The sequence below is a fragment of the Pongo abelii genome, chromosome 20 (genome assembly GCF_028885655.2).
Source record: "Pongo abelii isolate AG06213 chromosome 20, NHGRI_mPonAbe1-v2.0_pri, whole genome shotgun sequence".
Taxonomy (NCBI): Eukaryota; Metazoa; Chordata; class Mammalia; order Primates; family Hominidae; genus Pongo; species Pongo abelii.
The window spans coordinates 7,007,989-7,022,310 of NC_072005.2; the positions used below are offsets into that span (position 1 = coordinate 7,007,989).

Genomic DNA, 14,322 nt, shown 5'->3' on the forward strand with positions numbered 1-14,322 from the left:
CCTCATGATATGCCTGCCTTGGCCTCCCAAAGTGCTGGGATTACAGGCCTCAGCCACCACACCCGGCCTTCTTCCTTTTATTAGTGTGGTAGATTACATTGATTGATTTAACTAAGTTGAATGTCCTTTGATTTCCTGGGGTATTTTCTATTTGGACATGGTATATAATTTTTCAAATATGCTATTAGATTTGATTTGCTAGTATTTTATTGGAGATTTTTAATCTGTTATCTTAAAGGTATTGGTCTATAGTTTTCTTGTTATGTCTTTGTCTGGTGTGTTACCAGTGAAATGCTGGCCTCATAGAATAAGTTACAATGTGTTCCCTCCTTTTCTATTTTTGGGGGGATTTTAAAGGTTTGATCAGATTCACTAGTGAAGCCATCTAATTGTGACCTTTTCTTTGTAGGACTGTTTTTTTTGCTAATTCAACCTTTTTTCATATTATAGATCTATTCAAACTTTGTATTTTTTCTTCAATTTGCTTTGCTTTTTATTTTTGTTTTTGTTTTGAGACAAGCTCCCACTCTGTGGCCCAGGCTGGAGTGCAATAGTGCGATCTTGGCTCACTGCAACCTCTGCCTCCTCCGTTCAAGCGATTCTCGTGCCTCAGCCACCGAGTAGCTGGGGTTACAGGTGTGCACCACCACGCCTGTCTATTTTTTGTATTTTTAGTAGAGATGGGGTTTCACCATGTTGCCAGGCTGGTCTCGAACTACTGGCCTCATGTGATCTGCCCACCTCAGCCTACCAAAGTGCTGGGATTACAGTCATGAGCCATCACACCCGGCCTTCTTGGATCTATTTTAATAATTTGTGCATTTTAAGGAATTTGCTCATCTACATTACAGAATTTATTCATGTATACTTCATTATATTCTCCTTTTTTATTTCTGCAAGGTCAGTAATAGTGTCTCCATGTTCATCTCTAATTTATTTATTTGCATTTGCCCTCTGTCATTGAGGACAGCCTACTTAAAGGTTTGTCAGTTTGCCAATCTTGAAGAACCAACTTGTGGTTTCGCTGATTTTCTCTGTGGTTTTTATATTCTGTATTTCATGTATATTCATTCTAATCTTTATTTCTTTCTCTTTGCCTGCTTTTAATTTACTTTGCTATTCTTTTTGTAGTTCCTTGAGATTAAAAGTTAGATTATTAATTTGATAACTTCTTTCTTTTTTGAAGAAACCTGTTAAAGGTTTAAATTTGCGAGCAATGTTTCTACAGAATCTCACAGACGTTGATATGTTGTGTTTCCAATTTCATTTCTCTCAAGGTATGTTCTAATTTCACCTGTGCCTTCTTTTTTGTTTTGTTTTGTTTTTTTCAGATGGAGTCTCACTCTGTTGCCCAGGCTGTGGAGTGCAGTGGCACAATCTCGGCTCACTGCAACCTCTACCTCCTGGGTTCACGCCATTCTCCTGCCTCAGCCCACCCCCGCCCCAAGTAGCTGGGATTATAGGCACAGGCCACCACACCCGGCTAATTTTTGTACTTTTTGTAGAGATCGGGTTTCACCATGTTGGCCAGGCTGGTGTTGAACTCCTGACCTCAGGTGGTCCACCCGCCTCGGCCTCCCAAGGTGCTGGGATTACAGGCGTGAGCCACCGCGCCCAGCCGTGCATTCTTCTTTAAACCATTGGTTGTTTATGAGCCTGCTATTTAATTTCCACATATCTGAATTTTCCAACATTCTTTGTATTGTGAATTTCTAGCTTCTTTCTAGAGCAATCTTAGAAGATACTTTGTATAGTTTCCGTTTTTTTTTAATTTGCTGTGACCTGTCCCGTGGCCTGACATATGGTCTATCCTGGAGAATGTTCCATTGCACTTGAGAGGGGTGACCACTCCGCTGTTGTTAAATGCAGTGCTCTACGTAGGCTTTGCATCCAAGTTGGTCTATAGTTTATTCAAATCCCCCATTTCATGATTAATCCGCTGTCTATTGGGTCTATGCATTACTGCAAGAGCAATATTGATGTCTCCAGCTCTTGTAAAACCATCTATTTTCTGCCTTAAATTTTGTTCATCTTCTTATATTTCTGGGCTCCGTGGTTTCATGAGTACATTGTCATAGTTTTGTTTCTTCTTACTGAATTGACACTTTTATCAGCATATACAGTTGAACCTTGAACATCTTGGGGGTCCGGGCACTGACCCCACACCACCAGCAGTTGAAAATCCACATATAGGCCAGGCGCGGTGGCTCACGCCTGTAATCCCAGCACTTTGGGAGGCCGAGGTGGGCAGGTCACCTGAGGTCAGGAGTTCGAGACCAGACTGGTCAACATGGCAAAACACTGTCTCTATTAAAAATACAAACATTGGCTAGGCATGGTGGTGGGCACTTGTAGTCCCAGCTCCTTGGGAGGCTGAGGCAGGAGAATCACTTGAACCCAGGAGGCGGAGGTTGAAGTGAGCTGAGATCGTGCCATTGCACTCCAGCCTGGTGACAGAGCAAGACTCTCTCTCTCAAAAAATAAATAAATAAATAAATAAATAATAAAAGAAAGTAAAAAAAATGGAAAAATGTTACTACAAACACTAAATGATCCTTCAGCATAGAATAATTTAATTACTTCTTGGTTGAAACATTATCTTTTGTAAAAACAAAAAAAAATTACCTTTTGTATACAGTGTTCACCGTTTGAGTAATGAGTACCCTAGAAACCCACTCCATACCATTAAGCAAAATATATTAATAAAATCAACAAATACATGTACCCTTGAATCTAAAAAATAAAAATGAAAATGTAATTTCAAATTAAACCCTAATGTTAAAATCAGTGTACTTTATTAAATTATGTAATGTAATCATATCACTTAAAAAGTATATAATTTAATTTTATTTTTTAGAATTTCATTTAAAATTAAATTAGAATTTAGTAGAAAAACTAATTAAAATCAGGCCAGGCACAGTGGCTCACACCTGTAATCCCAGCACTTTGGGAGGCCAAAGCAGGCGGATCACCTGAGGTCAGGAGTTTGAGACCAGCCTGACCAACATGGTGAAACCCCCATCTCTACCAAAAATACAAAATTAGCCAGGCGTGGTGGTGCATGCCTGTAATCCCAGCTACTCGGGAGGCTGAGGCAGGAGAATCGCTTGAACACGGGAGGCAGGGGTTACGGTGAGCTGAGATCACGCCATTGCACTCCAGCCTGGGCAACAAGAGGGAATCTCCGTCTCAAAAAAAAAAAAAAAAACAGAAAAGAAAAGAAAAACTCATAAAAATAATGGTAAACAGACATTGAGGTGTACAATGACATATAAAGGTCTCCTTCTTTGCCTTACGAAACCCAATTTCTCACCACAAAACCATCCACTCCTTACACTTGTTGCCTTTCAAATGCGTTTAATAAAGAACAGGTGGGGAAGTACAAAGTGTGACAATTCATAGCAGAAAAGAGGACGGGCATTAAAAGATAGGGATTCAAAACCGAGGACTGTCCCCGCTGACTCACCCCCCAACTCCGGGGCCACACCCCACAGCTTCTCAGCACCCCCTCCTCCTGCACTTCATCCACCTGTCAGCATTTTTGCCTGCCTGGCCAGCCTGTCTGCCTGCAAGGCCTTGGCCAGTCTCTCCCTGGCTTTCTTCACCCTCCTGGCCTGTCTCCGGATGTCTGTAGGAGTCACCAATTGGCCAGAGAGGGGCGGTGAGAGCTGACAACCCACTCCTGGGGTTGGCCCCCCTGCCACAGCTGGAAACTGCCCAGGGGTGGGCTCGGGCCGGCTGTGCACACGCTCAGCACCAGCTCTGTCCAGAGATGCACCGGCCATCCCCAGTGCAAGGATATTTAAGACGCTCTCCAAATGCAGTGGACTTGAACCTTCTCCTTGGCTGCTGCAGGGCTGCAGGGCCTGCAGTCTCCGGTAGGCGCAGAGTTGCTGCGGCTTCTCCAGGTGCTCCTCCCCTTTTCTGTGTCTGACCTGGTTGTCAGCATGAGAGCTGATCTTTGTCACCGGCCTCTGGAAGATGCAGCTGGTGAGTCTCATGGGGAGAGCACACCTCGCAGCTCGTCTCCGATGGGCCTTGGCCATGTGGATTTCTCGTTTCTTCTGTAAAGCCCAGGGCATCATGTTTCTTTTGAGCTTCCCCTTTCAAAAGAAAAGAAAATGTGAGATTTCACCCAAATGGAGACCGGAGAAGATCAGCTCTGGGGGGCTTCTCTCAGCTCAGTGGAATCTTCCCACCAGCCTCTCTTTCTGGGGAAATGTGTCTCAAATGGCAGTGTACATCATCAGGGTTTGTTAAACTCAGACCTCTGGACCTGAACCCAAGTCAGTCTGGGGTGGACTCTGGACTCTGCATTTCTCCGTGTGATGCTGATGCTGCTGGCAGAGACTCCAGGCATTGACACTGGGTCCTGGGACCTCATCGGGCTCATGCGAGTCAAGGACTAAATGCTCAAGGTCATGACCCAGGGCCAGTTCCAGACCTTGTCCCTCCTCATCCTCCTCAGAGGACACCCCTCTTTTCTCTTCCCTGCCACTGTCAGCTACACACATGCTGGTGCCTCCTAACCCATCCCCCACAAGACACCGGGATCCCAGACTTCCCTGTTAACCAAGACTTCACATTTCTCTGTATTTCTTTCTGCTGTGCTTCAGGACACAACATCATTTTCATAGCTCCTTGACTCTGGTCTCCAAAGAAATGGTGCACTCGCCAACCCTCACATACTCACTGCCACACCCAGATCCCACCTTCAACTGAACGCCTCCTGCTCATGGAGAAAAACCTCAGAAACGCCATGTCGCTTTCTGTTTCTAATAAGCTCAATTAACTAGAGTTATGTCATGAGAGAATCTTTGGATGACATACTGAGAAAGATGATTAAGTGCCTCCTAAGATTTGACATCCTTTCTTGCTCTAAGTCAATTGGAAGACTCTAGTCTCATAAAGCGGTTTCAAATACAGACTTTATCAGGGCACTTTCTATTTTAAAGCCTTCATTTCTGTCCTTCTCATTTCATTTCTGTTGTCCTGCATTAAGATTAAAACTACCCCTTGCACTACCCAAGGTGTTCCCCTTTGGAGGGAAAAGTATTTAGTCTCCTTAGTTACAGGGCACTTATGATGTGCCAAGCTGTGCAGTAGAACCCCTGATCCAGAAGTAAACTTCAGAAATCACCGCTCTGTTGATTTTCATCTTGGTGAGAAGGAAGACATAATAAACACACTAAAAACAAATTTCCGATAGGGTATCAGATAGAATTAAGTTCCATGATGGAGAAGAAGGGAGAGACAGAGAGGGATGGAGGGAGAGAAACAGAGAAACAGAAAAGAAAGAAATTCACTACAATGAATCGTGACAGTGAGTTTAGGGAGGGACTAACCGATCATTATATTGAACCAGAGAACTAAATTTTTTTTAAAGGGACCAAGCAATTTCTGGTTCAAGAACTTTCCAGAGAGGGAGACAATTTGAAGACTGCAGGGCCAAATAATACCTCTTTTCCTTCTTAGTGATGTTGTTGGACTTTTAAAAAATCGGGGCTATTATCCCCAGATAGCTCCATGGCCAAAAAATTAGAATACCTGGAATATTACTCAACAAATATTAACACCTAGAGTATAAGTTTCCATGAGATAGCATCTAGTTTTGAGAATGACTTGCTAATAACTGTAAAGATGTTTTACAGAAAGAAAAAGGAATACAAATGGACATTATTTCGGTCAATAGTCAATAAGGATCCCATACTCACCAGAATAAGCGGGCTTGGAAAAGAGGTGAACGCAGGCTCTCCCATAGCTGTAGAGTTCCTCCTGCTGACCCCACTCCTGAGATGCAGACAGTCCTTGGCTTGCCGGAAAATGCAGTGGCTTCTGCATCTGGCTCCTCTTTTATAGAGGAAGGGAGTGATAATGCAATCAGTGGATAATCCACAGGGACACCGTGTCTCCGCCCATTGGATTTGAAGCATTTCTAAATCTTTACACAGAAACCAACATGGTGTTACCAACACTGAGTGTTAGTAGAAAAAGAATTTAATCCGTGTGTGTGGCGGGGTGGTATTTACAGTTAATATCAGCATTTTAGATATGTTTCCTTTTCCTCCCATTCTTTCAAACATCTTTGAAAGCATTCTACGGAAAGAAGAATGGAATTGTCGGCCGGGTGCGGTGGCTCACTCCTGTAATCCCAGCCCTTTGAGAGGCCGAGGCGGGCGGATCACCTGAGGTCAGGAGTTCGAGAGCAGCCTCAACATGGAGAAACCCCGTCTCTACTAAAAATACAAAATTATCTGGGCATGATGGTGCATGCCTGTAATCCCAGCTGCTCGGGAGGCTGAGGCAGGAGAATGGTGTGAACCCGGGAGGCAAAGGCTGCAGTGAGCTGAGATTGAACCACTACACTCCAGCCTGGGCGACAGAGTGAGACTCCATCTCAAAAAAAAAGAGAGAACAAACAAAAAGAAAAACACCTAATAAATAAACATACCTAATAAAAAAGAAATACAATCTCAGCAGCCTGGGTCTATGAAGTGACTACTGAGTTTTTTCTTATTATTTTTCACGATCTTTTCATTGTATAAATCTTCCTGGTTTGATCTTTGAAGAGGCAGACAGATGCTGGCTATTTTGCCAATTTGGACCTGGGGCTAGGAAGTTTGAGACACAATTAGCTTACGTATTTAATCACATTGTGGCAATTTCAATGTACCGATGCCTCCCCTGCAAACTCCAATATACAGATACACTATACTGCACTCTAGCCTGGGCGACAGAGTGAGACTCCATCCAAAAAAAAAAAAAGAAAGATATTCTATTAATGAAAATGCAGCGAGAAATGGGTGTTAGAAAATCACATTGGAAAAGATATTTGCATGATGTGCATCCAGTAAAGTACATCAAGCCAGAATACAGAATAGAAAGATGTCCATCGAATGAAAAAAAATACGAAAAATTTACGTGCAAAATGGGTGAAAAACTTCAGTAGGCACTACTGAAGAGAGAATAAATAAATGGTCAATACAATCCTGAACACATGTCCAAATTCTGTTTAGCTTCAGATAAACGCCGGTGAAAAATCACTATGAGATACTCGTATACACTTCTGTTTGGCTAAAATGAAAAAATAGCAATGCCAAGTGCAGACAAGGCTATGGAGCAATCGTACCATTCACGTGTAGCCAGTGAGAGTTTAAATGGGAAGAAATGTACTTTATTTGTATCCCAACCTGAACGTACATTGGAATCTCCTGGAGAGTTTGAAAAACTAATGGTAGCACCCACCCCTATACATTTTCATTCCACTGACATTGGATGCAGCCTGGGCTATAGGAATTTTACAATCCCCCAAAGGCCAAAAGGACAGCCAAGGATGACACACCACTTCCCTGGTTGGTTTGGAGTCTGTGGTTTTCAACCTTGGTTTGCAGAAAACACACCTGGGAGTGTTTTCACACCTGGGCGCCTTCCAGACCAGTGTCTCAGGATGCCTATGGGAGGGGCCAGGAAATCAGAAATCATTAATTAATTAATTAATTAATTAATTTAGAGAGCGTCTCCCTCTGTTTCCCAGGCTGGAGTGCAGTGGCATGCTCTCAGGTCACTGCAAGCTCTGCCTCCCGGGTTTAAGCGATTCTCCTGCCTCAGCCTCCCGAGTAGCTGGGACTACAGGCAAGTGCCACCACGCCCAGCTAATTTTTGTACTTTTAGTAGAGACGGGGTTTCACCCTATTGGCCAGAATGGTCTCGATCTCTTGACCTCATGATATGCCTGCCTTGGCCTCCCAAAGTGCTGGGATTACAGGCCTCAGCCACCACACCCGGCCTTCTTCCTTTTATTAATGTGGTAGGTTACATTGATTGATTTAACTAAGTTGAATGTCCTTTGCTTTCCTGGGGTATTTTCTATTTGGACATGGTAGATAATTTTTCAAATATGCTATTAGATTTGATTTGCTAGTATTTTATTGGAGATTTTTAATCTGTTATCTTAAAGGTATTGGTCTATAGTTTTCTTGTTATGTCTTTGCCTGGTGTGTTACCAGTGAAATGCTGGCCTCATAGAATAAGTTACAGTGTGTTCCCTCCTTTTCTATTTTTGGGGGGATTTTAAAGGTTTGATCAGATTCACTAGTGAAGCCATCTAATTGTGAGCTTTTCTTTGTAGGACTGTTTTTTTTGCTAATTCAACCTTTTTTCATATTATAGATCTATTCAAACTTTGTATTTTTTCTTCAATTTGCTTTGCTTTTTATTTTTGTTTTTGTTTTGAGACAAGGTCTCACACTGTGGCCCAGGCTGGAGTGCAATACTGCGATCTTGGCTCACTGCAACCTCTGCCTCCTCCGTTCAAGCGATTCTCGTGCCTCAGCCACCGAGTAGCTGGGGTTACAGGTGTGCACCACCACGCCTGTCTATTTTTTGTATTTTTAGTAGAGATGGGGTTTCACCATGTTGCCAGGCTGGTCTCGAACTACTGGCCTCATGTGATCTGCCCACCTCAGCCTACCAAAGTGCTGGGATTACAGTTATGAGCCATCACACTCGGCCTTCTTGGATCTGTTTTAATAATTTGTGCATTTTAAGGAATTTGCTCATCTACATTACAGAATTTATTCATGTATACTTCATTATATTCTCCTTTTTTATTTCTGCAAGGTCAGTAATAGTGTCTCCATGTTCATCTCTAATTTATTTATTTGCATTTGCCCTCTGTCATCGAGGACAGCCTACTTAAAGGTTTGTCAGTTTGCCAATCTTGAAGAACCAACTTGTGGTTTCGCTGATTTTCTCTGTGGTTTTTATATTCTGTATTTCATGTATATTCATTCTAATCTTTATTTCTTTCTCTCTGCCTGCTTTTAATTTACTTTGCTATTCTTTTTGTAGTTCCTTGAGATTAAAAGTTAAATTATTAGTTTGATAACTTCTTTCTTTTTTGAAGAAACCTGTTAAAGGTTTAAATTTGCGAGCAATGTTTCTACAGAATCTCACAGACGTTGATATGTTGTGTTTCCAATTTCATTTCTCTCTAATTTCACTTGTGCCTTCTTTTTTGTTTTGTTTTGTTTTTTTCAGATGGAGTCTCACTCTGTTGCCCAGGCTGTGGAGTGCAGTGGCGCGATCTCGGCTCACTGCAACCTCTACCTCCTGGGTTCATGCCATTCTCCTGCCTCAGCCCACCTCCGCCCCAAGTAGCTGGGATTATAGGCACAGGCCACCACGCCCGGCTAATTTTTGTACTTTTAGTAGAGATCGGGTTTCACCATGTTGGCCAGGCTGGTGTTGAACTCCTGACCTCAGGTGGTCCACCCTCCTCGGCCTCCCAAGGTGCTGGGATTACAGGCGTGAGCCACCGCGCCCAGCCGTGCATTCTTCTTTAAACCATTGGTTGTTTATGAGCCTGCTATTTAATTTCCACATATCTGAATTTTCCAGCATTCTTTGTATTGTGAATTTCTAGCTTCTTTCTAGAGCAATCTTAGAAAATACTTTGTATAGTTTCCGTTTTTTTTTTTTTTAATTTGCTGTGACCTGTGCCGTGGCCTAACATATAGTCTATCCTGGAGAATGTTCCATTGCACTTGAGAGGGGTGACCACTCCGCTGTTGTTAAATGCTGTGCTCTACGTAGGCTTTGCATCCAAGTTGGTCTATAGTTTATTCAAATCCCCCATTTCATGATTAATCTGCTGTCTATTGGGTCTATGCATTATTGCAAGAGCAATATTGATGTCTCCAGCTCTTGTAAAACCATCTATTTTCTGCCTTAAATTTTGTTCATCTTCTTATATTTCTGGGCTCCGTGGTTTCATGAGTACATTGCCATAGTTTTGTTTCTTCTTACTGAATTGACACTTTTATCAGCATATACAGTTGAACCTTGAACATCTTGGGGGTCCGGACATTGACCCCACACCACCAGCAGTTGAAAATCCACATATAGGCCGGGCGCGGTGGCTCACGCCTGTAATCCCAGCACTTTGGGAGGCCGAGGTGGGCAGATCACCTGAGGTCAGGAGTTCGAGACCAGCCTGACCAACATGGTGAAACCCCCATCTCTACCAAAAATACAAAATTAGCCAGGTGTGGTGGTGCATGCCTGTAATCCCAGCTACTCTGGAGGCTGAGGCAGGAGAATCGCTTGAACCCGGGAGGCAGGGGTTGTGGTGAGCTGAGATCACGCCATTGCACTCCAGCCTGGGCAACAAGAGGGAAACTCCGTCTCAAAAAAAAAAGAAAAGAAAAACTAATAAAAATAATGGTAAACAGACATTGAGGTGTACAATGACATATAAAGGTCTCCTTCTTTGCCTTACGAAACCCAATTTCTCACCACAAAACCATTCACTCCTTACACTTGTTGCCTTTCAAACGCGTTTAATAAAGAACAGGTGGGGAAGTACAAAGTGTGACAATTCATAGCAGAAAAGAGGACGGGCATTAAAAGATAGGGATTCAAAACCCAGGACTGTCCCCGCTGACTCACCCCCCAACTCCGGGGCCACACCCCACAGCTTCTCAGCACCCCCTCCTCCTGCACTTCATCCACCTGTCAGCATTTTCGCCTGCCTGGCCAGCCTGTCTGCCTGCAAGGCCTTGGCCAGTCTCTCCCTGGCTTTCTTCACCCTCCTGGCCTGTCTCCGGATATCTGTAGGAGTCACCAACTGGCCAGAGTGGGGCGGTGAGAGCTGACAACCCACTCCTGGGGTTGGCCCCCCTGCCACAGCTGGAAACTGCCCAGGGGTGGGCTCGGGCCGGCTGTGCACACGCTCAGCACCAGCTCTGTCCAGAGATGCACCGGCCATCCTCAGTGCGAGGATATTTAAGACGCTCTCCAAATGCAGTGGACTTGAACCTTCTCCTTGGCTGCTGCAGGGCTGCAGGGCCTGCAGTCTCCGGTAGGCACAGAGTTGCTGCGGCTTCTCCAGGTGCTCCTCCCCTTTTCTGTGTCTGACCTGGTTGTCAGCATGAGAGCTGATCTTTGTCACCGGCCTCTGGAAGATGCAGCTGGTGAGTCTCATGGGGAGAGCAGACCTCGCAGCTCGTCTCCGATGGGCCTTGGCCATGTGGATTTCTCGTTTCTTCTGTAAAGCCCAGGGCATCATGTTTCTTTTGAGCTTCCCCTTTCAAAAGAAAAGAAAATGTGAGATTTCACCCAAATGGAGAAAGGAGAAGATCAGCTCTGGGGGGCTTCTCTCAGCTCAGTGGAATCTTCCCACCAGCCTCTCTTTCTGGGGAAATGTGTCTCAAATGGCAGTGTACATCATCAGGGTTTGTTAAACTCAGATCTCTGGACCTGAACCGAAGTCAGTTTGGGGTGGACTCTGGAGTCTGCATTTCTCCGTGTGATGCTGATGCTGCTGGCAGAGACTCCAGGCATTGACACTGGGTCCTGGGACCTCATCGGGCTGATGCCAGTCAAGGACTAAATGCTCAAGGTCATGACCCACGGCCGGTTCCAGACCTTGTCCCTCCTCATCCTCCTCAGAGGACACCCCTCTCTTCTCTTCCCTGCCACTGTCAGCTACACACATGCTGGTGCCTCCTAACCCATCCCCAACAAGACAACGGGATCCCAGACTTCCCTGGTAACCAAGACCTCACATTTCTCTGTATTTCTTTCTGCTGTGCTTCAGGACACAACATCATTTTCATAGCTCCTTGACTCTGGTCTCCAAAGAAATGGTGCACTCGCCAACCCTCACATACTCACTGCCACACCCAGATCCCACCTTCACCTGAACGCCTCCTGCTCATGGAGAAAAACCTCAGAAATGCCATGTCGCTTTCTGTTTCTAATAAGCTCAATTAACTAGAGTTATACCATGAGAGAATCTTTGGATGACATACTGAGAAAGATGATTAAGTGCCTCCTAAGATTTGACATCCTTTCTTGCTCTAACTCAATTGGAAGACTCTAGTCTCATAAAGCGGTTTCAAATACAGACTTTATCAGTGCACTTTCTATTTTAAAGCCTTCATTTCTGTCCTTCTCATTTCATTTCTGTTGTCCTGCATTAAGATTAAAACTACCCCTTACACTACCCAAGGTGTTCCCCTTTGGAGGGAAAAGTATTTAGTCTCCTTAGTTACAGGGCACTTATGATGTGCCAAGCTGTGCAGTAGAACCCCTGATCCAGAAGTAAACTTCAGAAATCACCGCTCTGTTGATTTTCATCTTGGTGAGAAGGAAGACATAATAAACACACTAAAAACAAATTTCTGATAGGGTATCAGATAGAATTAAGTTCCATGATGAAGAAGAAGGGAGAGACAGAGAGGGATGGAGGGAGAGAAACAGAGAAACAGAAAAGAAAGAAATCCACTACAATGAATCGTGACAGTGAGTTTAGGGAGGGACTAACCGATCATTATATTGAACCAGAGAACTAAATTTTTTTCAAAGGGACCAAGCAATTTCTGGTTCAAGAACTTTCCAGAGAGGGAGACAATTTGAAGACTGCAGGGCCAAATAATACCTCTTTTCCTTCTTAGTGATGTTGTTGGACTTTTAAAAAATCGGGGCTATTATCCCCAGATAGCTCCATGGCCAAAAAATTAGAATACCTGGAATATTACTCAACAAATATTAACACCTAGGGTATAAGTTTCCACGAGATAGCATCTAGTTTTGAGAACGACTTGCTAATAACTGTAAAGATGTTTTACAGAAAGAAAAAGGAATACAAATGGACGTTATTTCGGTCAATAGTCAATAAGGATCCCATACTCACCAGAATAAGCGGGCTTGGAAAAGAGGTGAACGCAGGCTCTCCCATAGCTGTAGAGTTCCTCCTGCTGACCCCACTCCTGAGATGCAGACAGCCCTTGGCTTGCCGGAAAATGCAGTGGCTTCTGCATCTGGCTCCTCTTTTATAGAGGAAGGGAGTGATAATGCAATCAGTGGATAATCCACAGGGACATCCTGTCTCCGCCCATTGGATTTGAAGCATTTCTAAATCTTTATACAGAAACCAACATGGTGTTACCAACACTGAGTGTTAGTAGAAAAAGAATTTAATCCATGTGTGTGGCGGGGTGGTATTTACAGTTAATATCAGCATTTTAGATATGTTTCCTTTTCCTCCCATTCTTTCAAACATCTTTGAAAGCATTCTACGGAAAGAAGAATGGAATTGTCGGCCGGGTGCGGTGGCTCACTCCTGTAATCCCAGCCCTTTGAGAGGCCGAGGTGGGCGGATCACCTGAGGTCAGGAGTTCGAGAGCAGCCTCAACATGGAGAAACCCCGTCTCTACTAAAAATACAAAATTATCTGGGCATGATGGTGAATGCCTGTAATCCCAGCTACTCGGGAGGCTGAGGCAGGAGAATGGTGTGAACCCGGGAGGCAAAGGTTGCAGTGAGCTGAGATTGAACCACTACACTCCAGCCTGGGCGACAGAGTGAGACTCCGTCTCAAAAAAAAAGAGAGAACAAACAAAAAGAAAAATACCTAATAAATAAACATACCTAATAAAAAAGAAATACAATCTCAGTAGCCTTGGTCTATGAAGTGACTACTGAGTTTTTTCTTATTATTTTTCACGATCTTTTCATTGTATAAATCTTCCTGGTTTGATCTTTGAAGAGGCAGACAGATGCTGGCTATTTTGCCAATTTGGACCTGGGGCTAGGAAGTTTGAGACACAATTAGCTTACGTATTTAATCATATTGTGGCAATTTCAATGTACCGATGCCTCCCCTGCAAACTCCAATATACAGATACACTATACTGCACTCTAGCCTAGGCGACAGTGTGAGACTCCATCTAAAAAAAAAAAAAAAGAAAGATCTCCTATTAATGAAAATGCAGCGAGAAATGGGTGTTAGAAAATCATATTGGAAAAGATATTTGCATGATGTGCATCCAGTAAAGTACATCAAGCCAGAATACAGAATAGAAAGATGTCCATCGAATGAAAAAAATACGAAAAATTTACGTGCAAAATGGGTGAAAAACTTCAGTAGGCACTGCTGAAGAGAGAATAAATAAATGGACAATACAATCCTGAACACATGTCCAAATTCTGTTTAGCTTCAGGTAAACGCCAGTGAAAAATCACTATGAGATACTCGTATACACTTCTGTTTGGCTAAAATGAAAAAATAGCAATGCCAAGTGCAGACAAGGCTATGGAGCAATCGTACCATTCACGTATAGCCAGTGAGAGTTTAAATGGGAAGAAATGTACTTTATTTGTATCCCAACCTGAACGTACATTGGAATCTCCTGGAGAGTTTGAAAAACTAATGGTAGCACCCACCCCTATACATTTTTATTCCACTGATGTTGGATGCAGCCTGGGCTATAGGAATTTTACAATCCCCCAGAGGCCAAAAGGACAGCCAAGGATGAC

General features: G+C 43.6%; 2 protein-coding genes across 2 annotated transcripts; both read right to left on the minus strand.

Annotated features, from left to right (window-relative positions):
- Positions 1–3,521: 3,521 nt before the first annotated feature.
- LOC129051859 (putative methyl-CpG-binding domain protein 3-like 5) lies at positions 3,522–5,759 on the minus strand. Its single transcript, XM_054539480.2, has 2 exons — positions 5,715–5,759; positions 3,522–4,103 (listed from the first exon to the last, which is right to left on the minus strand). Exons 1-2 carry the CDS (start codon positions 5,757–5,759, stop codon positions 3,522–3,524), a joined length of 627 nt encoding a protein of 208 aa, XP_054395455.2.
- Positions 5,760–10,504: 4,745 nt separating this feature from the next.
- LOC129051857 (putative methyl-CpG-binding domain protein 3-like 5) lies at positions 10,505–12,789 on the minus strand. Its single transcript, XM_054539478.2, has 2 exons — positions 12,698–12,789; positions 10,505–11,086 (listed from the first exon to the last, which is right to left on the minus strand). Exons 1-2 carry the CDS (start codon positions 12,740–12,742, stop codon positions 10,505–10,507), a joined length of 627 nt encoding a protein of 208 aa, XP_054395453.2. The 5' UTR covers positions 12,743–12,789.
- Between the last annotated feature and the right edge of the window lie 1,533 nt (positions 12,790–14,322).